At 53.2% G+C, this 23,599-nt stretch overlaps 3 protein-coding genes and 1 long non-coding RNA gene across 9 annotated transcripts in view; 1 reads left to right on the plus strand and 3 right to left on the minus strand.

Moving 5' to 3' along the window:
• VAV2 (vav guanine nucleotide exchange factor 2) overlaps positions 1–7,311 on the minus strand; it is a 120,611-nt gene extending 113,300 nt beyond the window's left edge. For all 5 annotated transcript variants that reach the window (XM_066562767.1, XM_066562765.1, XM_066562764.1 and 2 more), the window contains exon 1: positions 6,983–7,311. In XM_066562767.1, the coding sequence (XP_066418864.1) occupies positions 6,983–7,186 (204 nt within the window). In that variant the 5' untranslated portion in view covers positions 7,187–7,311. The remainder of the gene's footprint in view (positions 1–6,982) is intronic.
• A 4,857-nt stretch (positions 7,312–12,168) lies between these two features.
• Positions 12,169–13,053, minus strand: LOC136564561 (uncharacterized). Its single transcript, XR_010784728.1, has 2 exons — positions 12,913–13,053; positions 12,169–12,406 (listed from the first exon to the last, which is right to left on the minus strand). It is a non-coding gene; the product is annotated as an uncharacterized lncRNA (long non-coding RNA).
• Positions 13,054–13,564: 511 nt separating this feature from the next.
• Positions 13,565–17,136, plus strand: BRD3OS (BRD3 opposite strand). Its single transcript, XM_066562641.1, has 2 exons — positions 13,565–13,653; positions 13,880–17,136. Exon 2 carries the CDS (start codon positions 14,454–14,456, stop codon positions 14,721–14,723), a length of 270 nt encoding a protein of 89 aa, XP_066418738.1. The 5' UTR covers positions 13,565–13,653; positions 13,880–14,453; the 3' UTR covers positions 14,724–17,136.
• Positions 17,137–23,168: 6,032 nt separating this feature from the next.
• The window catches only part of BRD3 (bromodomain containing 3), a 41,300-nt gene continuing 40,869 nt past the window's right edge, over positions 23,169–23,599 (minus strand). For both annotated transcript variants that reach the window (XM_066562746.1, XM_066562745.1), the window contains exon 12: positions 23,169–23,396. In XM_066562746.1, the coding sequence (XP_066418843.1) occupies positions 23,281–23,396 (116 nt within the window). In that variant the 3' untranslated portion in view covers positions 23,169–23,280. The remainder of the gene's footprint in view (positions 23,397–23,599) is intronic.

Below are 23,599 nucleotides of genomic sequence, written 5' to 3' on the forward strand. Positions count from 1 at the left end.
TACCACAAGAGTGCAGGGACTGCAGAGCAGTCAGGATATGAGTCAGGCTGGGGGCTGTCCAGGGAGGCAGAGGAGGCTCCTGCAGCTGAATCCTGGCTGTCCAGCCAGGGTTACAAAACAGGAACAGATTCCACATTGCCTGCTCAGAGCAAAGGGTGCTGGGCAGAGCAGGGACAAGGGGCAGGCACATCCTCTGTCCTGGGGCAGGAAGGGCTGGCAGCTCTCAAACAACTGCTTGGGGACTGCAGGGAAATGTCCAGAAAGCGTCCAAAGAGATCCAAAGAGGTGCCCAGGAATTTATTCTGCAGGACTGGTTAGACAAGGCTGGGGAATCTGATGGCCAAACATGATCTGCAGTGACCCTCCTGAGGAGAGCTGGGTTTTTCAGAGCCTCCACAGAGCAGCAAGCTGCATCCACACCTGTTATTTTCACCATTCCTTCTGCAGTGGAGCCCTTGTGGCTTTGGGTAGAGCACAAACACCCCCTGACCCAGGAGGGGGGGACTCAGCCCAAACACCCATCAGAGACAGAAACCCCAAAAAAGCCTTTTTGAGCTAAACCTTGCTGTTAACTCAGACTAAACTCCAGGCCTGGGCTAGTCCAGGATCTCAGACAAACGCCCATAAGCACAAAATGTGCAGGGAAAAAAAGCAAATCCCAGGCACAGGGCTCAGCAGCCACACAGCCACAAAGGCCAGGGATGGGGATGAGACACCAGGAGAGCAGCACAGATTTGTTAAATATACAAATTTCTGAGCTCTATTTGCAGCCAGGAGGGAGAGCCCAGCCCTGTCTGTCCATCCCAGCCCTGTCTGTCCACCCCTGTCTGTCCATCCCAGCCCTGCCTGTCCATCCCAGCCCTGCCTGTCCATGTCAACCCTGCCTGTCCATCCCTGTCTGTCCATCCCAGCCCTGTCTGTCCATCCCAGCCCTGCCTGTCCATCCCAGCCCTGCCTGTCCATCCCTGTCTGTCCATCCCAGCCCCGCCTGTCCACCCCAGCCCTGTCTGTCCATCCCTGCCCTGCCTGTCCATCCCAGCCCTGCCTGTCCATCCCTGTCTGTCCATCCCAGCCCTGCCTGTCCACCCCAGCCCTGTCTGTCCATCCTTGCCCTGTCTCTCCATCCCACTCAGGGTCAGTCTGAAGCAACATTTCTGTCCCTGCCAAAATTCAGGTCCCTTCTGGCTCCAGATGAGCTGAAGGAAAAGGGTCTGGGGGCTCCCACACCCACAGAATTTGGGGTGCTGGGTCCCATCCCAGCAGGCTGAGGTGGGGATGCTCAGCCCTCCCACACAATCCACACCAAAATCCCTCATTTCCTCAATTCCTCACCCAGCCCCAGCAGCTGGGCAGTGCCAAAAATCCTCCTGCTCCTCTCTGGAGGGACCCAGCCCCCAGGCACCCCCTGCTCCTGGACAGGAGGCAGATTCCAGTCCCAGCTTGAAAAAAAACCACCAAATTGCCAAATTGCCTTTTATTTTCTTTTTTTTTTTTTTTGGCTTTGTGTTTTTAAAGGCATCCATTCATTCAAGAGCCTGTTGCTGGTAGGTGTTTAATGCAGGTATTTAGCTCTCATCCATCATTCAAGAGCGTGGAGAGGGGAAAAAAAAAAATAAAAGTTTTCACTGCTTTTCAGGCTGCTTGGCACAGCTCACAGCATCCATCCAGCACCCTCCACCTTCTCCTGCCCCACCAGGATATTTAATATTGATGAGCCTTCAGCTGCAGGTTCAATTTGGATCCTCCAAGCTCAGAGGGTCACAAAGAGGCTCCCAGAAGGGTTCAGGGCTCTGAGTGGGGCTGGGCTGGAAGAGTGGCAGCAGCTCCCGAGGCTGGCTGGACACACACAGCACCTTTTCTTCCCTTTTTTTATCCCTTTTTTCCCTTTGTGAGGCTCAGCACATCCCAACGGGAAGTCAGTGAGACACAGTAAACAGGGATATGCAACCAGGCCATTTTTCACTTTTCTTTTTTGTTTTTTTTTTTTTTTTTTGGAACAGAGCTCAGTTTCAAAAAGGCAGAGAGTAAATAAAAAGCCAGAGGAGCTGAGCAGGGTAAATCAAGAGTAGCTACACAAACCTTGCTCAAAGAACCCGCCCAGCCCTGATAATATTAAATTATATTTAACTGCTATCATGACATATGGAAGCAATTACAAGCACTGCAGCTATAAACCCTTCAAGTGGCACATTAAAAACCCCAAAGCCTTGTGAATAACCACCTGCCCCAAATCCTCCAGCATCCCCCCAACCTCCCCTGTACCTGGGGGAGGCTCAGAGCCACCTGCTCCCAAGCTGTCACAGCAAAGCAGCACCTCCATCACCAATAAGCCAATAAAATACATAAATATATAAAGAATTTTGGTGGCAAATGGAGAAAAAACAACAGGTAAATGTGACAGCTCAGGCAGTGTGGGGTGCAGCCATCAGTGCTGGCAGTTTTCTGCCTGGCTCCCAAAGCAGAGCAGTGGGCAGCCCAGCCATCACTCCAATTAAATTTTCTGCCTCTCATCAGCCTCCAGGGCCCCAATCAAACCTCCAGGTGCTGCAGGGAGGGCTGGATTCCCTCTGGAGAGATGTCAGTGTGCTCCCAAACAAGAATCTTTAATGAGCTGGCCATTACTGCTAAATTCAACTCTGAGCACCCATCAACATTCACTCTGTGGCTGCTTCACTTCCAGATCCAGGAGGTTCTGGAGCAGGAAAATGAAGATTTCTAGCAGAGACCGTGAAGATTTCTAGCAGAGACCGTGAAGATTTCTAGCAGAGACCGTGAAGATTTTTAGCAGAGACCATGAAGATTTTTAGCAGAGACCGTGAAGATTTTTAGCAGAGATATTTTGCCCAGACCAGCCTTTGAGGGGGGACGATATCCATGGGAGTCTTGATGTTAAATCAAACCACCACAGCTTTGTTTAGGCACCAATTTTCACCTTTCTTAACCCACAGAGAGTGCAGCAGGTGCTCAGACAGCCAGGGCAGGGCAGTGGGGCAGGATTTGGGGGGTTATTGCTTCTTCCTCAGTTGTTCTCCCTTGAATTAACCCATTTTCCTTCAGCTGCAGAGATTGGGAGCAAAAATGCCCTTCAGAGCATCCCCAGGAGGGATGAGACTGAAGCAGAGGAGGGACAGAGATCTGGAACTCTGCAGGAAACTCCCAGATCCCCCAAGTTTTGCTGGATAATTCCTGAACAAACCCCACACCTGCAAAGTGTCTGGCACAGCTGATGCAGCCCCCACAATGTTTCTGCTCCAACCTGCAGCAGGCTGCTCTACCAACCTCCAAACACATCCAAGGCCCTGTCAGGAAGGATTAATTTTATCTAAGACAAATGCCAAAAAAAGAAAAAAAAAAAAAAAAAAAAAGGGAAAATCTCATAAAACTCACAGCACCAAATATCAACCTCACCCAAACATGCAGGTGTTTTAGTGCACATATTTTTTCACGCTGAAACAGCAGTGGAGAGTCATTTAATTTGTATTTGACCAGAGATTTAACAAAATTAAGATTCAAACCTAATTATTGATGAAAACGTAAAGCTTAAAGATCTCTGCCTCAATCACAAGAGCACACAGGGACAGAGGACTGGAATTGGGAAGGGGAATGGGGAGAGGAGTGGGGTTTTGGGATGGCTCTGGGGCAGGGAATGCAAAGCAGAGGGCTCCCACCTCTGTAAATTCCAATGTCCTTTGCACCACACTTTGGCTGGAAAATCTCCCTGAATGCCGCCCCTAGAAATGCAATCACAGTTCCAGACATAATGATCGATAAGCACCGAGGGCAATCACCCCCAGGCCATTCCCAGCTCTCCAGAAACAGAGAAGCAAAGAGCAGAAATGAAGTTGCACTCCATCCAAACTGCCCTGGCGTCCAGTGACTCTCAGAAGAGAGCTGGGACTCAAGATTGTTTTTCCTGTTTATTTTGTTGGTCACTCTGGAAGTTCTTTGGGTCATCCCATCCTCCCAGGCACCACCAAACAGCAGATTTGGGGTCTCTGGAGCCGAACATGAAAATAAAGCAAACTTCAGACTGCAACTAACGGGGTGATTCGCCTCATTTATTGAATTAATCATCATGTATTATGCTTAATAACTCCCTACTGCTGTGTGGCCAGCCTGGCCTCTCTGCTGCACAAGCACAGGGAGGTTTTATGAGGCTGGGGACATTTTAGGAGGACAGGGACACCAGTCCCTGCAGCCTCCCTGTGCTGCCAACACTCCAACCTCACCTCTCAGCACACCTCCAACAGCTGTAAGGAAAAACAAATCAGCACAGAAAAGGATTTAAAAAAAAAAACTAACACACAAGTGCCTGGATCTTAAAGTGTTCCTGTGCAGAGATGTGATTTTGTGATTTCACCTCTGGCCTTTGAAACGCTGCTCACCTCGGGCAAAAATCTGTTTTTCATTGCACACCTGCACACCTCACTTAATTCAGAGGGAAAGGTGGATGACAGAGTATTTTACTGGCTGTTTCAAGTCTAGCACAAGTGTCTTGTCCCCTGGCACTTTACCTGATTAATACCAAAATGAGCTCTCTAGTGAGGCAGACAGCTGGTTAGCCAGTCCAGCCAGCCAGGCAAAATGTGCATTTATCATCAGAAACAGCCTCTGAAGTTCCTCAGTGCACATCCCTGCCCTGTGTCTGAGCACATCACAGCTGGGTGGCGAGGATGGATTCCTGCACAATTCCCCTGAAACTTGGCCTGGAGACACTGAACTGCTCCCCCAGAGCCACAGCAGGGCTGGGGCAGCCCAGGGGGCTCAGCCCCTTCCTCCCCATCACCTCAGGGCAGCACAAGTGCCTTTAAACCACCCTGGGGAAAAGCCAGATTCCCAAATTCCCAGGAATTACCAAGCACATCAAAGATAAAGGCTGATTCCAGAGTGGTTTGGGTCCCATCCTGGCTGAGGCACCAGCTGAGCCTCAGCAGAGCATCCACTCCCACACCAGGTGATGCCCTGCAGTCCTGTGGGCTCAGCTCTGTGCTGGCCCCCTCTAATGATCTCATTTTCAGAGACAGGGCCACCAAACCCACCCCAACCAGCCCCCTCACACAGCCCCCAGAGCTGTGAGAGCAGCCAGGGGGGATAAGCAGAAAGCGATTTTATTACAGACAGCAGGGCTGGGAACTGTCCCTTCCACCCAGGCAGGGACAGCAGGAGCCTCCTCTCCAAACCTCACCCCAAACCAGCCCAGCATCACAGACAACCAGAGCTTGGGCTGGAAAAGCCCTCTAAGATCCAGGCCAACCCGGATTTGGTGCCAAATCTGCCACCAAACCACGTCCCCAAGTGCCACATCTTCAAACCCATCCTGAACTCCCCACAGGGCAACTACCACACCAAAATGAGCCTTGTGGGATTGCAGCATTCCCTTAAAAAAACCCCAAAACACAGTGTGCCATTCCCAGCACGCTCTAGGAGAGCTCCAGCCCTCCCCACTGCAGATTAAATTTGGCAACATCGGCCTGAGCGGAAAACAGTTTGATCAGTTCAGAGCCTGGAAAGCCAAGAGGAAATCTCCCAGCATTGTTCCACCCTGGGAAGAGGCATCAGGAACGTGTTTTTATTTACTGATTTCAGCACGGGGCTGGGGATTCCCATCCCGGTGCTTTGCAGGATGATCAAGGACATCCTCACAGCAAATCGCCCTCTGCCACCCAAAGAGGGGCTCCAAATTTGGGAGCTCCTGGCTGTCCTGAGCCACAGCAGCCACACGTGGTTGTGTCCTGCTGGGTGAAGGGGACAAACTGGAAAAAAAAACAACAAACATCGTCCTGGAGGGAAACTCCAGCGGAAAAAAGGGAGAGGGATTCACTCTCACAGCACAGGAGCTGAGCTCCTGTGGGCACTGGAGGTTTATTTATCCCTGAAGGTTTCGGCGAAGCTACAGACAGAAAGTTTCCCTTCGAATTTCACCGCTAGAACCTGTTGTTCAAAAATAAAAGCCGGCGCTCTGAAATGAACTTGTCAACACAGGGGCTGCCGGCGGGCAGGGCACAAAGCCCCATTTCGTTTGTTCTGATCGATTTCACTTCCCGATTCCCATGCAAATACCCGCAGCTCAGCTTGCAAAAACACCGGCGGAGCTCTCAGACACAAAACAACCTGAGCTGAGCTGATTTTACTTCTTTTTTTTTTTTTTTTCTTTCTGTTTTTTTTTTTTCAGTTTGTTTAAGCCTCCTTCCACCAAACCACCCAGGAACTGGAAACACTTCCAAGGATGGAGCCCTTTTAAAGGAGCCAAATGGGAGAACCACGATGAGAACAGGGCAAGGGTGGAATTGGGGTCCCTGCCCTGAGGCCCCCATCCCCTCCCGCTGCAGGGATGCGGGACCGGGGCTCGGGCACTGCTCCGGCCTCGCAGAGCACCAGAGCTTCGTGTGTGTTTTCATAAATTTATTCATTTATTTTGCTTTGAGTCTTCCCAGCCAAACTTTCGTCCCGGCGCCCGCTCCTCCCGCACATCCCAGACGAGCCAGCGCCTCCATGAAAACCCCCAATAATCCCATCTCCTCCGAGCCCTGTTATTTGCTTTTGTTTCGCCACGGCTGTAAACACGAGGGGGACGTTTCCCTCCTGCCCGGGCTGTTCTCTCCCCGCCCCGGAGCCTTTCCCAGAGAGAAACCGGGGGGATAAAGCCTGGGAGGGGCTGCCGGGTGTTGGGAAAATTAATCCGCAAACATCAGAGGTTTATGTCCAAAAAGGAGACAGAGGAGTCCTTTTACTTTATTCGAATAAAGGGAGAGGCTATGGGGGCATTCCCTTAGGGTCTCTCAAATTTTTATCCTAATTTCTCGGCCGCATTTCATCCGTGGGGGGTGAAACAGACGGTCCCCATCCTATCCTATCCCATCCCATCCCATCCCCGCATCCCACCAAGTTGTGCAGAGCAGCAGCAGCCGCATCCCGGGATCCAGGTGCTCCCGGGGGTTCCCCGCCCGGCCACCCCTCCATCCATCCACCTCTCCCCTCCTACCTGGGACATCTGCGGCCTGAAGTTGATGTCCTTGAGGTCGATGGAGCCGGGGGACAGGTTGTGCAGCAGCTGGCACAGCAGCACCCCGTCCCGCAGCGCCTGCGCCAGGTCGAACACCACGGCCGAGGGCCAGACCACCCGGTGGTTCGGGGGCAAAACTTTGCAGTCGATGAGCCAGCGCCCGCACTGCCGCCACTCCTCCATGGCCGCGCTCTGCTGGCTGCCCCGGCCTTCCTCTTCCTCCTCCTCCTCCTCAGGGGCCGCGGGCAGCCGCCCGAGGGGCCGCGGTGCTGGGCGGCTCCGCGCTACCGCCCCGCTCCATCGCCGCCCGCCGGCCCCGCCAGCATCGCTGCGCGCCGGGGCTGCGAGCGGGAGCAGCGGGAGGAGGAGGAGGAGGAGGAAGAGGAGGAGGAGGAGGAAGGAGGGCGGCGCGGAGTTTTCCGGAGGAGGGCTGCCCCTGCCCCCGCTGCGGCCCCACCGCCTGGGCCGGGGTTAGGCGCGCCGCATCCTCCGGGAACAAAGCGGCGGATGGACGGACGGACGGACGGACAGGCGGGCACGGCGGGGCCGCCCCCCAGTGCAACTCCGTGGCGGTGCCCGGTGGAAACTTGCGCTGCTGAGGGAGCCCAGCTGCGCGGCCGAGCCGGGCACCGCCGTGGGGGCGAGCGCTGCTCTCCCCGCCCCCGGCACCGGGCACCGAGCAGCCCCCGGCCCGCCCCGGGCAGCGGAACAGCCCCCGGCCCGCCCCCGGCACCGAGCACCGAGCAGCCCCCGGCCCGCCCCGGGCAGCGGAACAGCCCCCGGCACCGAGCACCGAGCACCGAGCAGCCCCCGGCCCGCCCCGGGCAGCGGAACAGCCCCCGGCCCGCCCCCGGCACCGAGCACCGAGCAGCCCCCGGCCCGCCCCGCCGCCCCTTTGTCTGCGGGAGCCCGGGGGCGGAGGGGCTTTGGCGACGCTTTGGCTCGCAGCCCACTTTTTTTTTTTCCCCAATATTTTTCCCTTCCCCCCCCCTCCCCTTTTTTATTTTTCCTGCTTTTTGTTTTGTTTTTCCTCTCCCCCTCTCTCCCTTGTATCCCTCCCTCCCTCCCGCTCCTCTCCCTGTTCCGGGAAATCCGCCCAGAGCCCCGGCGCTGCTTTGCTGTCCCCGCTGGCAGAGCCACCACCGTGTTTTGTGGGGTCCCCTCTCCCCAGGGCTCCCCCTGTTCCCCCGGTCCTGGGGCAGAGCAGGAGCGGTACCGGGGCTCCCCCAGTCCTGGGGCAGGAGCGGTACCGGGGCTCCCCCAATCCCGGGGCAGGAGCGGTGCCGGGGCTCCCCCGGTGCTGGGGCAGGAGCGGTACCGGGGCTCCCCCAATCCCGGGGCAGGAGCGGTGCCGGGGCTCCCCCGGTGCTGGGGCAGGAGCGGTACCGGGGCTCCCCCAATCCCGGGGCAGGAGCGGTGCCGGGGCTCCCCCAGTCCCGGGGCAGGAGCGGTGCCGGGGCTCCCCCAGTCCCGGGGCAGGGCAGGAGCGGTGCCGGGGCTCCCCCGTTCCCCCCAGGGCTGCGGGCACGGCAGGAGCGGTGCCGGGGCTCCCCCAATCCCGGGGCAGGAGCGGTACCGGGGCTCCCCCAATCCCGGGGCAGGAGCGGTGCCGGGGCTCCCCCAGTCCCGGGGCAGGAGCGGTGCCGGGGCTCCCCCGGTCCCCCCAGTCCTGGGGCAGGGCAGGAGCGGTGCCGGGGCCCCCCCGCCTCCCCGGGGCCGCACACGCTCACACAGACCCCGCTTTGTCTGAGCGCTCGCTCCCGTTCGTCATCCCGTGTTTGGGTTGCAAATACTGCAGGGGAGATGTTTAACCCAAACAAGGCATCGTGTTCCTTGACTCTCAAACGGGAGGACAACTCCTATAATTAATTACCAGCGTATTTATTAAAAACCTCGACTCTCAGGCATTAACTCCTTGGCAGTAAACTCTTGAAAAATCTCCGATTTTCACCGGTGGCTTCCTTCCAAATCAGCGCGGCTTAGAACAGCCTCTTTTCAAATCTGTTCTGAGTTTTCTTCCGAGATTCTCTCCCCAGAGTTTGCCGATTAATTTCCAGCCCGGCTTTCCAGCTAGGCAGAACCGGAAGCCGGGACTGGGACGAAGGGAAGCTATTAACCTGCATGTCAAACAAATGCAGCACTAATCTCTTCCAAATGGAGCCAAGCGGAGATAAAGGAGAAACAGCAACTCCACAGCCATGATCCTTCCTTTTCCACCTAGGAAGGAGGATCTCTCCGACCAACAGAAAACAATTGTTTCATATTCCAAGGAAAGTTTGGGGGTTTTTTGGTACGAGGAATTCTTTCATGGCGAGGTGCTGGCTGTCCCTCAGTGCCGTCCAAGAGGGAGCAGCATCCACACACTCCAGTCTCAGCATCAGAGCTGCGCCCTGCCCTGGGAGTACCCAGATCTCAGCCCACACTCCCCATACCCCGAGGAGGTGCTTTCTCAGAATGATTTTCTTGATCTTTCAGCTCTTCACCAAGCGTTTCTGCCCTCCAACAGCACCCATGGGCAGGGATCACGAGGCTACTGAAGGCAGTGGAGTCGTGCCAGGGATAATTTTGGTTGACTCAGAACCAGCCTGCCATGTGAGGTCAGGTCTGTAGGTAGATGACAACAGAGGAGTTGATTGTATGTGCATAATTAAAGCTGCGAGGCACAGCTTAGCTTTTTCACTGAGTAATAAAAAGCATTCTTGGCCCCTGGACACTTGGGAGCAATCCCTGCAGCTGCAGAGCCAGGCTCTGCGTGGGAGGTGTTGGAGCAAGCACGCTCCTCGCCCACCTCTGACAACCCAAAGGGCTGATGGCAGAGATTTCTGAGAGCAGGAAAAATAAAAACAACCAAAACCTGTGCAGCCAGGCCCAGGAGGAGCTCGAATCCAGCACAAGCTGCTGAGCTGTGAGCTCCAGATTGTACAAAGTGTCCTGCAAGAGGATGAGGGGTGTGGAAAAGACCCAGGTACTGGAGGAAGGTGGAGAGGAGCAAACCTCTGACCGAGTAGCACCTGGATTTCACCTCACCCATTCCCCTGCTGCCGCCTCCGTGGTTTATTGGGAAGGGTCCTGACCTAAAAGGGAGCTTGAATAAATTATAGAGGTTGGATTTTGTGCTGGAGCTGGTGCTCTCCTCTCCTGCGTCTTGGCACTGCTGGGAATGACAGCCAGGGAACGACAGACAGTCAGGGAATGACAGACAGCCAGGGAACGACAGACAGCCAGGGAACGACAGACAGCCAGGGAACGCCAGCCGGGCTGACACCACCCTCTGCTGGGGAACTCTCCACTCAGACTTTGCTCCTTGAGCTTTTGTTTCAGCTCCTCACACGAGAGAAGCCCCAGAGGTGCCTGGATGAAGATGCTGCCAGAGGGAACATTTCTGTGCTTTTTTTTTTTTTTGGTGCTTTTTCACCCCCAAATGTCTCCGTGTGTACGGACCAGGAGCCTGGCAGGAAGCCCCCATAGCTTGGGTCCCAACGCACAGGGAATGGGAGGGGGATCTGGCTGGAGAGGTGGTGGTGGCACTTTGGGAATGTCACGGAGCTCATTGGGGACATCCCAGTCCTGCATGGAATAGGCAAAACTAGTGGGAGGGAAGGGAGGAAGGGAGGAAGGGAGGAAGGGAGGAAGGGAGGAAGGGAGGAAGGGAGGAAATTAAATGCACTAACGTGTATGAGGACTCCATACCTTACAAATCAGCCCCAAAATACCCAGGACGTGGCCGCATTTCCAGGAAAGGTGTATTTTCTGCAATGCTGGTGTCACTCCAGAGCTCTCTACAGCAGCCACAGTGCAGCCCCTCTGAAAACATCCCATAAACACCAAATCCCCACGGGCAGGAAATCCTCTTTTCCCGGCTCTCCCAGGCAGGCAGTGTGTGTGGATTGCCATTGCCACCTTCTGGATGCGCCCAGGCGTGCAGCGCCTGTCCCGGGGCCCTGCCGGCTGCCAGGGCCGTGTCCCCAGCTGGAGCCAGGGTCCCCAGAGCCGGGGCCGGCCCGGCTGCTGGCAGGGCAGCTGTCACACAGCCTACGTGCCGTTTGCAGCATGCCCTCCCGTTGTGTCATCTCCTTTCCCCGGCTATTTTAGGAAAGCTGTGCAAGCCCCAGCTCGGCAAAACCACTGCTGGATTGTCATCAGCCAGGGGGGAAAACCACAGGGCCACCAAAGCGTTCAGCTGCTGGGCACAGACAATAATCCTCTGTCTGGCTCATCACACACCTGATCTACCTGCCCAGACAAGGTGCACCCTGCCACAATCAATCCTGCAATTTTCCTCCTGCAGGAGCCACCTCCTGGAGCTGCCCCTGGAAAGGAGCAGGAAAATTCACCTGGCACAGCTCCATCCCAGAAGGGATGAACTGGATTCTCCTCTTGTACCCGAGCACTCAGCTCAGGTGCTCTTTGTTTAGCCTGAGTGCAGCTCCACTGGTAAAGGATTCTGGCCCCAGGCCCCGGGCAGGTGGAGCTGGCACTTCCCTGGGCCTTTCTCCGTGGAAAAGGCTCATGTTGGGATGTCCCAGCTGGGCTGAATACCAGTAAGCACCAGTTAACAGCTCCCAGCACTGCTGGGACACCCTCACTAATGAAGAATCCTCCACCCCAACAGGTTTCCCATCAAAATCAGCCGGACCTGGAGTGTTCACAGCCCTGGGAGCTGGGCAAGGGGAGAAGAGCCCATCCCAGCCCCTCCCTGCAGCCATGGCACGGCAGAGGCAGCTCAGGGACAGCAAAGCAGAATTTCCTCGGAGGGAGGTGGGGAGGGACAAACCTCTGACTGAGCAGCACCTGGGGTTCGCCTCCTCCATTCCCCTGCTGCTGCCTCCGTGGTTTATTGGGAAGGGTCCTGGCTCCAGGGACTCACAGCAAGGGGGGCAGTGGAGGGGTCAGAGCAGTTGGTGGCAGGTTCCAATCCTCCTCCTTGCCCCTCTCACAGTGCACCCACCCCCTAACCAAATCCTGTCAGTTTGGTGATGACAGAGCCAGGAATTTTACAGACAACACCAAGAGAGCCTTAAAAAAACCCTAAATCTTGTCCACTAAAGGATTTCCCACCTTTTTCTGCAGCTTCCACGAGGGCTGGCTTCCCTGCACTAGCAGGAAGCAGATTAAACAGCAGAGTCAGGATACTTCTGATAATAAACATTTAAACAGTGTGGTCATTCCTTCTTTTTTTTTTTTTTTTCTTTGCTTCCCTCTTTGTGTTTGGCCTGGATCTCCTGGGAACAGGGAATTGCAGCATGCCTTCCCTGTGACGGCAGCAAACCACAGCCTCTTGTTTGTGTCCCTGAAGGCTGAGAGGAACAACCAGGAGCAGCTCTGGAGTAGCTCTGGAGTAGCTCTGGAGTAGCTCTGGAGTAGCTCTGCTCGGGTCCTTCACAGAAGATTAGATGGCGCTGCCTTCACAGCAGATAAGAAGATTGAGAGCTTAAATTTAGCATCATCAGGAAAAGAATAAGCCCAGGAGCTCTCTTCAAAACATATTTAGTGCTGTGCTGGCCAGGGGCAGGCGGGACAGGGAGAGGAGCTGGGGCAGAGAGAGGAGCTCGAGGAGGGGCTGCTCCTGCCCACACAGCCCTCGGTGACAGTGGCGTGAGGCTGGCAGCACACAGGGGTGTCCCTGCCTGTCCTCGCCCCTCGCTGGGGAGCCCCAAGGGGTACAAAGGGCGCCTGCACCTTCCCAGCACCCACCAGAAAGGAGAGAGGGCTAAAAATCCCAGAGAGCTCCTCTCCCATGGACACACAGGACACAGAGGACTCCCCCAGTTCAGCCCCAGTGCTCCCAGTATGGGCTCAGTACAGCTGGACTGGGTGTCCCTGTGCACCCACAGCTGGGTGACACCCCTGGGACTCTCACACCCACTGGGGGGGGGGGCTTCAGTGCCATCCCCGGACCACAAACTCACCTTGGGCTACCCCACTGCCATCCCCGGACGCACACATCCAAAGTGGGGAGCTCAATGTCATATCCCAGATGCCCGCACCCACCCTGGGGAGCCCCACTGCCATCCCTGGACTTACATCCCCCACTCGGGTACCCCACTGCCATCCCCGGACCCACACACCCACCTTGGGGTACCCCACTGTTATTTCCGGACCCACTCACCCCACTCGGGTACCCCATTCCATCCCTGGACCCACAAACCCATCTCGGGTACCCCACTGTTATTTCCGGACCTACTCACCCCACTTAGGGTACCCCACTGCCATCCCCAGACCCACACATTCAAAGTGGCGCTCCCAATATCACACCCCCTATTCCCGCACCCCACTGGGTACCCCAGTGCCATCCCCGGACCCCAGATCCACCTTGGGGAGCCCCACTGCCATCCCCGGACCCCAGATCCACCTTAGGGAGCCCCACTGCCATCCCCGGACCCACTCACGTCACTCGGGTACCCCACTGCCATCCCCGAACCCCCGTATCCAAACTGGGGCTCCCAACATCACCCCCCCCATATTCCCGCACCCCCTGGGTACCCTCCGCCATCTCCCGCCCCCCCCGGGCCCGCCCCGGTGCCCCCGCCCCGGTGCCCCCGCCCCGGTGCCCCCGCCCCGGCCGTGGCTCCTCCCGAGCGCATCACGGCGGGCGGAGCCTGCGCCGGGCGAGCCGGGCCGAGCCGAGCCGGGCCGGGCAGCGCAGCACGGTGGGACCGGGGCAGGGCCGGGGGGCGCGGGGAACCCTCGGGGGGCGGCCCGGGAAGGGCGGGGCGGGACCCCCGGCTCGGGGCGGGCAGGGCCGGGGGTGCGGGACACCCGCGGGGCCGCTGGAAGGGTCTGGGGGCGGGCGGGAGATGGGGGGCACGGAAAGGGAGCCTGGCAGGGCGGGGACCCCCGGTGTCAGCTCCTGGGGTGACGCTCTGTGCCCCGCAGGTGCCGTCCGGAGGTGCCGGGCACTCCCCACCTCCTCTCCAGCTTGGGTACCACAAGCGGGGCCGAGCATCTTCTCCTGCATCTTCTCCTGCATCCCTGCGCGTCCCTGTGACGTGCGGGCTCCGTCCATCCGCGGGGAGAGGCCGAACACGGGCCTGGGCATCGCCGACCTCCGGGCTCTGACCTCTGGCAGCTCCGGGAGCCGTTCTCCAGGGAATTCAGCTCATCCGGGCCTGTCCTGCCCGCCTGCTCGCACCTATGGAGGTGTTGCATGGACTGACAACAAACAGCACGTGTGGGCCCTTCCCAGCATGGAGCACGCTGCAGTAGAACTGCTGGGTGAGCTCTCAGAAGCCCCGGAGGGTTTTTTAAGCAAGGCCAGGCTGCCTGCTGGGATTTTAGGGCTCTTTTCCCTCTCCTGAGCGGTGCCAGCAGCTCGTGGATCCTGAGCCGTGTGCCCTGGGATGTTCTCCCTTGAGCTCCAAGCAGCAGCCATCGCCCTGGCCAGACCCAGCGGGGATCATTGCGGAGCTGTTGGGAAGGAGCCCCTGCAGGTGGAGCTCTGCTGGGGCAGATGAGTGACCCGGTGATGAACGGGAGGGTTCCCCTGCCCGAGAAAGCCCTGTCCGAGGGCTACGCCCGCCTCAGGTACAGGGACACGTCCCTGCTCATCTGGCAGCAGCAGCAGCAGAAGCTGGAGTCAGCTCCCCCCAACACGTACCTGAGCCGCAGCAGGAGCATGTGGTACTCGCAGTACGGCAACGAGGCCATCCTGGTGCGGGACAAAAACAAGCTGGATGTCTCCAGGGACACGGGCCAGTCCAAGTTCTGTGCTATTATGTAATTCCCCGCAGGAATCCACACGTGGAGAGGAAGCAGAGCCGGGGGAGGTGGTGGGTGTGCACCACCCTCTCATGGCCCTGCACAGGAAGCAGCGTTGCAGGAAGGCTGAAGTTCGATTGTTTCTGTTTGGTTTTGCTGTTTATGGACTCCCGTTCTGCGTGTCACTGAGTGTGTACAGCAAACCCAGCCTTGCTGGGGAGCTCTCAAGGCTGTTGCTGCCCAGCATCTTGGCAGGGGCTGTGCTGGACCATGTGTTGCCTCTAAGTGGCTCGTGTGCCCTGAGAAACACCCGCTGGCACTTGGGCACCGTCCCCAGCCACCCTTACTGGCCAGTCCTGGTGCATTCCCAGAGCTCTGGGAATGCTGGTGGGACACAGGAGCACAGATCTGTTCCCATCAAGGCTGGGGTTTTAAGAAGTTGATCTCCAAAACCATCTGGCCATTACTTGTTCTGTTTGTCTCCAATTGCTGCCCTCAAGTGGTCTCTCCCAGCCAGGGAATGGAGTGGTTCACTGTTGGAACAGGGAGGGAATGTGTTGAGAATTCAATCCAAACCTTCAAAACACCTGGTAGGAAAGGTGTGCTGGAGTTTTGTGCAAAGCCAAGGGCCCTCCCTGATGCCACAGTGTGGGATCATGGAATTAACAGGAGCTCTGGAATCAGGGGAGCTGACTCCTTTCAGACCCACCTGAAAGGGACGGACAGCCCCAGGAAAGCAACAGCAGGAAACCCCTGTAAATACACACATGTCCTAAGGGACATGAGGAAACTCCTGCAGAGCCCAGAGCCACTCCTGAGATGGGCTGCAGAAGGAAAGAGGCCACTGGAGTTTGCTTTGCATTCAAGTTTTAGTGCATGCAGTAGCTTGGAAGGGTTTAACTTCTAGTTCAGGTTGGATTGTAGGTTTGGTGCATGTATTTTAAAAGTGGTGTCTGGGATTGTTATGATTAACTGGAGGGTTTTGGGAGGGAGAAGCCCTGCCCTGCTCAGGCACAGAGGCTGCTGCTTTCAGGTTTAAGTTTCTGCTGAATCCTAATCCTGACTTGCTCAAGGCAAGATCATGCTGAGGAACTCAGCCCAGCAAGCACCTGAGTCTTTGTTAAAAACAGAACTACCACTTCCAGGGGTGTGAATCACGTACCCAGGGTTCAGCATGGAAATTCTTCAGGGTTCTGCCCTTTCTGTCCTGCCTAGGCCATGTGTGCAACCCAGCAGTGCCTGGGCACAGGCTTAGCTCCAGGCAAATCAGCATTTGATGTCAGCTTCAGGATGGATTATTTACCTGCCTATCATTAGGCACACTCATTAATTCTGTTCTATTTATCTAAAACCTCCTTTGTGTTATTTACAAGCACTTTATTTTATTTATTTTTTTAATACAATGAAGAATCTCTTCCACCTCTCCCGTATGGGTGAAATGCTATAACAAACACACAGACACTCAGCCTTGCTGAACTCAGTGTACTGAGCAGAACACACCTGTCCTAGAGTGAAATCATAGAGGTTTGGTGTACTCAGCCCTGCTCCATAGCACTGCAAACAATAGGCAGCTGGTTGTTTTTTTAAAAGCACTATTTCTGCATGTGTTGGTGTTTGATACCTTGTGTGTGTGTGCTCATAGATTTAAACCTCGCTGCTTTGCAGACCTGTGCATTGCTCTGCACACAAATAACCCTCTTGCTTTTGGCAGGACTAGCTCTGGAGGAGAAACAACCCAGTGAATAAATGTTTTTTCAAGCGAGTGCAATGAGATTCACAAAGCCAGCGAGGCTTGGCAGGGTGCTGGGGGAGCAGTGCCAGGGATGTGTGACCCACCTGGGCCTCCAGCTCCTGGCTGAGTGAACAAGGAGATTATTTACTCCAGCAGGCAGGGGGCTGGGCCCAGAGCTCCCCTGGGAGCTGCAGGTGGATTCACCTGGAGAAGCAGGAGAGAGAGGTGGGTTCCTGGCCAGCCCTGGGCAGCACGTGAACTCTGGGAGTTTTAAGGAACAGCACATCCCCCAAACCAGCTGTTCATTTTTCTTTTCTTATAGAAAAAGAAATCCAACACTTTATTTTCTTTTTAATTTCAGTAAGTAAGATGCTTATTTTGGGTATAATCAGTCTCTTTTTGTTAACGTGGCTGGTAAACCAAAATTCAGTTATTTTACACAACAAGACTAAACCCGTAAGAATGTGCATAAATTCTTCCAGGATGGAGGCTGGATGTGACAGTGCAGGAAGAAGAGGATGAGTTGTCCTTCCATCTCTGTGAATGTGACTGTAGTTCTCCATTTCTGTGTGTCACTGGTCACAGCAGGGTTGTGGAGTGGCTGCTGTGGCTGTTCTGTGAGCCAGCTGTGTGGTGGTGATGCACTTGTTTCAAACACTGTTGTAGCCTCTTTGATAAAGTGCATTAAAATGATTTGAATGCAGCTTTGGGAGTGGCTGTTTTTCCCCCTGGCACAGGTGACAGCTTTTGGCATTTCCCTTTTGGGAGGGAGGAATCCCCTCAGTTACTGGTGAGGTTCCCAAGCCACAACACTGGGCTGGGAGCTGTGGGAGGCTCCTCCAGCTCCCCAAGGCCAGCAGCACCTTCAGGATAAGGAGAGCTCTGGATGTCACACTGAATGAGGCAATTATTATGGAAAAGACCTCAGAGATTGTCACATCCAGCCTGTGACCATTCCCCACCTTGTCCCCAGCCCAGAGCCCCGAGTGCCACATCCAGGCCTTCCTTGGGCACCTCCAGAGATGGGGACCCCAAACCTCCCTGGGCAGTTCCAAGGCCTGAGCCCCCTTTCCTCGAAGGAATTGCTCCTGCTGTCCAACCTGAACCTCCCCTGATGCAGCTTGAGCTGTTCCCTCTTGTCCTGGCAGTGACCAAGCCCCACCTCGCAGCCTTGCTTTAGGCGGCTGTGGAGAGCAAGGAAATCTCCCCTGAGCCTCCTTTTCCTCCAGGCTGAGCCCTCTCAGCTGCCCCTCACAGGACAGACTTTCCAGAGCCTTCCCCAGCTCTGTTCCCTCCTCTGGACTCAGCCCAGCCCCTCAATGTCCCTCTGGCAGCCCCAGGACTCAAGGCATGAGCAGTGAGAGTTGAACTTTGTGTCCTGTGTGTCCTCAACCTCCTCCCAGCCTGAACAAACAGCTCTGCTCGCTGCCCCCAGAAATAACTCACCTTCAAATGCCACAGGAACACCCTCACCTGCCTCACAGGAGGCTGTTTAGGGGACAGTTGGACAAACAGCCCCTGGGAGTGTCCCTGCTGCAGGAGCAGAGAGGAACAGCTTTGCTGAAGCCTTGGAGGGGCAGTGAGCAGGAACGGGGTTAGAGAAAGATCAACCCTGGGGCAGCCTGGCTGTGCTAACCCCACCTCACACACAAAGCAACCAGCAAAACCAACCCCAACCCTCTCTGGGGACCAAAATAGCTCCTGGCCCCCACACAGCAATGCCAGGACTCTGCTGGCACTGGCACAGCTGCTCCAGACCCCCCTTCCCAGGCTGTGCCTTCCATGTCACCCTGAGCTCACACAGCAGGTGACAAAGTCCCTCTGCTTCCTGCAGCTCCTGGTGGCTTCCAAGAAGTGAAATTTGATTTCCCTTCAGCCCAACTTACCTCAATCAGGAGCAATTCTCACAGAATTGAAGACCCTGCAGACTGTAGGATGCTGGGAAGAGCTCCAGCCCTTCCCTGGCTGCCCTGGGACATGGGAACAGCTGAGTTTCCCTCGCCAAGAAAAGGGGATTTAAAGTTTTATTGCAGGTACTCAGCTGTGATTCAGACACCCCAGAGCTGCCCCACTCTGACATCCCCCAAAACAACTCCCAAATTACTCCAGGACTCGTGGCACCAGGATTCAATACCCTGGGGTTTGGCTCCTGGCACTGCCCAGTCCACGTTTGAGTGCCACACCTGGAAAAGATGAGGAGAGGGGAAAAGATGGGATCAAACTGCACACACCAAACAATTTTTCTTTTTATTATGAAAACAAAACAAATGCCCCAGGACCAGGGTCCGTGATTACCAGTAACATCAAAGATTACTTTCTAACTCTTTTTTTTAAATTCTGTTTTGTTTGAGGCCAGCAATTTGCAATAAACAAGCTAAACTACTTACATTGACTCATTTCTTTTCAATAACTGACATTTACAGGAATATAACTAGAAATGGCACTAAAAAGTTTTAAGAAAAAGAGTTACAGTAAATTTGCATGCACATCATACAGAAAAGTAACAATTTCTTTTTTATTTTTAAATATTAAAAAACCCCCAAAATAACAAAACAAAAAATACAACAACAAATCTTTCTGGATTGGTTATGCCAGTATCAGGGCTGTGTTCTAAGTGGCCTGTGTCAAATCCTAGCTGGTGGTTTAATTTATTTTTTAAAAATGACATTTTAAAAAGATATGCAAATACCATTTTCTTTACAAAATGCAGCTCAAAGCAAGATAACGCTGCTGTGTAAGGAATCCTAAATTTCTCTTTACTGATGCAGAGCCTGCCCACAGTTAGCCCTAGTGGTACCTGCTCAGGGTTGAGAAGAGACTGAGAATTTCAAATCCAGTACTAAAAAGGTTGTGGTTTGTCTTTGTCATGCCCCGATGCCTTCCCCTCAGCTCCAACCCCAGCTTTAAAAAAAAAAAAAAAAAAAAAATCATTCCTTTCAAAACAAGGAAAAAAACCAAAATTAAAAACTGCTCTAAAAGTCCCCAAAGCAGAGAAAGAACTAGATTAGGTAACTGCAGTCTGCTTCTACCACACAGAGAAGAGGGAAGAGAGCTCAGGGGGAACTCAGCTGTGGATTTCCACACACAGAAATGATGTTTGTGTGTGTTCGGGGGTCACCACCCTGCCAGCAGTGACACAGCCCTGAAACATCACTCCCACGCTCACAAACCCCGGGGGTAGGCAAGGTTCAAACCACAGCAGTACAAAAACTGCACTGGTTTGGCTGTGTGGATGACACACTGGGTGTGCAGAGAGCTGAGAGAATCCTTCGGTCGCTGGGATGGGGATCTCCCTCTGGTCCCACTGAGCCACGAGACAGGCTGAGTTTACAATCAGAGAAAAGGTTCACAAAGTTCTTTTTAAAAGGTGCAGTAATGCTGGTTGATTGAGAAAGGTCTGGTCAGATATTTTGTCAAAACAGGAATTAGTCCGAAAAAAGCAGTTTCAATAAAACTCTGTGTGTATGCATACATATGAAATCATACTGATTTCAGTGAAGTTTCCCCTGGAAAACAAAGTTAAACTTTGTTCATTCAAGAAAAATTCTACCATAAAAACTTTAATTTTTTTTTTCCTTTTTTTTTTTCTTTTTTATTCTTAAGTTTAAAAATGTCCTTCAAACATTGTGTGTTTGCTCGTTTCCAAGTTATTTTGTGACATCTGGACTGACGTGTCATGCAATAAAACCCAGTTAAATAAATGCTCTGTTGCTTCAGTTCCCAACTCATTCAGGACTGCTGCTACTTCCTCTGGACTGGAAACATCTTTTCTTTCCTGGAGAAACTCAGGATGTACAAGAGGCACCCCCATGGACATGGTGGGGATAAAGAGCACTACAAACAAGCTGGGAATGGAAAAGCGTAAGGACAGCATTTGGAAGGGAGGAGTCACCAGATTCTTCCCTCAGTCATGCCAAAATGGATTTCTCCTTGCTCCATTTTGTTGAGAACACCTCATTTCTGTGCAAAGTTTCCCAAGAAGTGGAAGCCCAAGTTGCAGCTGGTGGATCAGAGATGTGCAGCAGATTGTTCCCATTCCGTGGTGGCCTTGGCAGATTTTCCTGAATCCCCCAGGCTGGGAGGGCTCTCCAGCTCCACAGGGATCCTCCTCCAGGAGCTGGGCCAGCCTCAGCCACGCTTCTCCCCTCATCACATCACCTCACACCTGGGTTCTCACCCCTCTGGCTCCAGCTCTCCCAAGGAATTCTGCTGGGGCAGCCCCTTGAGGGATGTCTGTGTGTCCCAGGGGCTGTTCCTGGTGCCAGAGCTGAAATTCCCAGGATTTTCTGTGGCAGTGATGCTGTCGCCTCCGGTTTGTCCTCCCCACCACAGCTCAGGGTCAAGCAGGCAGGAAAAGGTCCCAGGAAGAGAAAACTGGGAGTTTGTTTATCCAAAAGCCATGGCAGTGAATTGGATGCAGTTATTCCTTAAAATATTCCTTGGTTTTGATCATCCAAGTTGCAGGCAATAGGAGAAACACAGGTGAAACCCAACCCCGTTAAAAAGAAACCCAAGCTCTTAATTAGGTGAATATTACATTTCCTCATAGTAAATTCTGAAAATGTATTACCAGGGATCTGGCTGGGGGAAGGTTTTGTAAGGGCAGAACTTAAAAAAAAAAAAAAAAATTAAAATCAGAACTGAACTCCATTGTTAATGGAAAAGAAAAATAATGAATTTTAGTAAAAATCAGAATATTTTTCTTTCAGTTTCTGTGAAAGGAAATCTGGGCTGGCCTTGAGGGGCCTCCAGGACCACTCACCTGCAGGGAAAATAAAATCTGGAGCAATTTGCACCACTGGGAGAGCACAAAAGGTGAATTTTAGGGCTACCCCACAGAGGAGAGGCAGTTTTAGGGGCTGGTGCTGGAGATGGAAAGGCAGAACTTTCTGTTAAATTCTGTATATTTTTTTTCTTTACAATAAAAAGAATTTACAATAAAACTTCTGCCCCTCAGATTACAAATTGGATGTAATTATAGAATTGGTGTTTGCCTAAAATTGGATTAGAAAAGGATAAAACCCCCATTGTTCTACCAAAACAAAAAAAAGAGGGGAGGAAAAAAGACCACTGAGAAAATAAAATTGTATTGAAGTGTATGTCTCCAAAATCTGTACAAAACAGGAAAAAAGGGGGCTGGGGTGAGAAGAAGAGGAAAAAAATCTAAAAATGAACACACCAAACATGACAGAGCAACAGACACACGAGAGACTGGACTGTAGCACCTGTAGGTAAAAAGTCCAAGGTATATAAAGAAAGTTGTGGATTTTTATTTGCTTTGTTGTTGTTTGTTTGTTTTAATCTGGTTCAAACCTCATTAAAAGTCTTCCTGTCTGCTGGCCTGCAAAACCTCAGCTTTGCTTTTGTTAGATTTTATTATATTTTAAATGACCAATGATGTTTAATAAATAAAGTCATGGTATATACATGAAATTAGGGACACTGAAACCAGGGTGTATTGCAGCAGTGCAGGTCAAAACGTTAGGCTGGACTAAAAAAAAAATAGCAAGCTTTAAAAAAATAAGCTTTTTTTTTTTTTTTCTCCTCCCTCCCCTCTTTGCTCTTTTCACTGAGGTAAAACATTTCAGTGCCTGGAACTTGAGGCCTGCCTGACACAGGAGGAGCACCCCCTGTTCCAGGAGCTCACTACCAGAATGATGAGGAGAAGGGAGAAAACCAAAGCAAACTCAAAAGCAAAAAGCCCAAACACACACAAAATAATCCCTCTCCACTTCCCCTGCCAGCTCAGCCTCAGCTGGGGCTCAAGTGCTGCTTTATTTTAAGCCCACTCTGAGGTGTTTGTCATGGAGAAAATGCCCAAGATGTGCCCAGTAATGGGCGCATGACTCGTGCTGGACACTGCAGGGATCGCTCCAGGCTCCAGCTGACAACTTCCAGCCAAAAAAAACAACCTCCTGTCAAATTCCATGAAAACTTTCATAGAGAGCATCCCATTTCCTGGAAATGATCTGTTTAAAGGTAAAAATAACATTCCCAAGAAACTTGAGTGTGTCCCTTGCTCCCTTTCTTCCCAATGAATGCCCAGGAAAAGTGAAGCTTTTGAGTGGAAAAGCAAGAAATGCAACCAACTTCTATTGCTTGTGTGCTTAAAAGTTAAATTCATGCTTCAAGACCTTCCTGAACAGGTGCCTATGCCTCTACCAAGATTTAAAAAAAAAGCATGTTAGCAATCCACAGTACATGAGAATTTTTTTGGATTTTTTTTGTTGTTTTTATGTAAAAAGATGATAGCATCTGACATTTTCATCACACTGTAGACTTGGAGATTAAGAATACTAGTGCTAATAACAAATACACCAACTAGTTCAAAAGCTAACATCTTTCAGATACAGTACCATTTTACAGAGATTTCTTTAAAAAAAGATGATTTTTACCTTGTGTGAGCCAGGCAGGCTTATTAAAAGAGAATATTCTGGGGAGAGGGAAGGGCTGGGAGGGAAATGTACTACAAACCTTGCAGAATTTTCTATTTATCTCCTGCTAAGAGCTCAAAGTTCTTCCATTTTCAGCCAATTTTCTCCAGATAAATGTAAATTTTAGAGACTTTATGCAAAGGGAACTATTTGTCATAAAGTCTAGTCACACACACACACTCAAAGATCTTTGACCTATTAAAAGAGAGCCCCCTCCCTCCCCCCACCAAAAAAAAAAAAACCAAAAACAACCTTTTGTAACACTGAGTTAAAAAATAAAATAAAAACAAGTCAGAGAAAAGAGAGAGGGGATAAAACCTGCCCAGCGTGGCCCGAGAGCAGGGGGTGAGGAGGGGAGGGGGCACTGCAGAGCAGGGGGTGTCCGTTTGGGGGGTGTGTCCGTGTGTCCCAGCTCATTCCGAGTCGCTGCTGTCCGAGCTGGAGCCGCTGGAGCTGCTGCTCCCGGACTCGGAGGAGGAGCTGCTGCTGAGCCGGGAGGGGCCTCCGGAGGGAGCGGAGCCGGATTTCTCTGCGGGGACAAGGCAGGGATGGGGTCACTCCCAGCGGGCGGCAACACGCGAGGGCCCAGTTTGACCCACGGGGGGCAGCGCTCCTGCCCCGGGTCACAGAGATCTTCTATGGAAAAGCCTTTCCTTAGGATTCTTCCTCCTGAGAAGCTGAGAGGCCTCAGGAGCAAAATGTAACCAATGGTTATCTGCTGCTGTGGAATGC

Source organism: Molothrus aeneus, chromosome 19, assembly GCF_037042795.1.
Source record: "Molothrus aeneus isolate 106 chromosome 19, BPBGC_Maene_1.0, whole genome shotgun sequence".
NCBI lineage: Eukaryota > Metazoa > Chordata > Aves > Passeriformes > Icteridae > Molothrus > Molothrus aeneus.

What these genes read in the sequence shown, in the direction of transcription:
- BRD3OS (XM_066562641.1), top strand. Translation starts at nt 14,454, where the DNA reads ATGAGTGACCCGGTGATGAACGGGAGGGTTCCCCTGCCCGAGAAAGCC.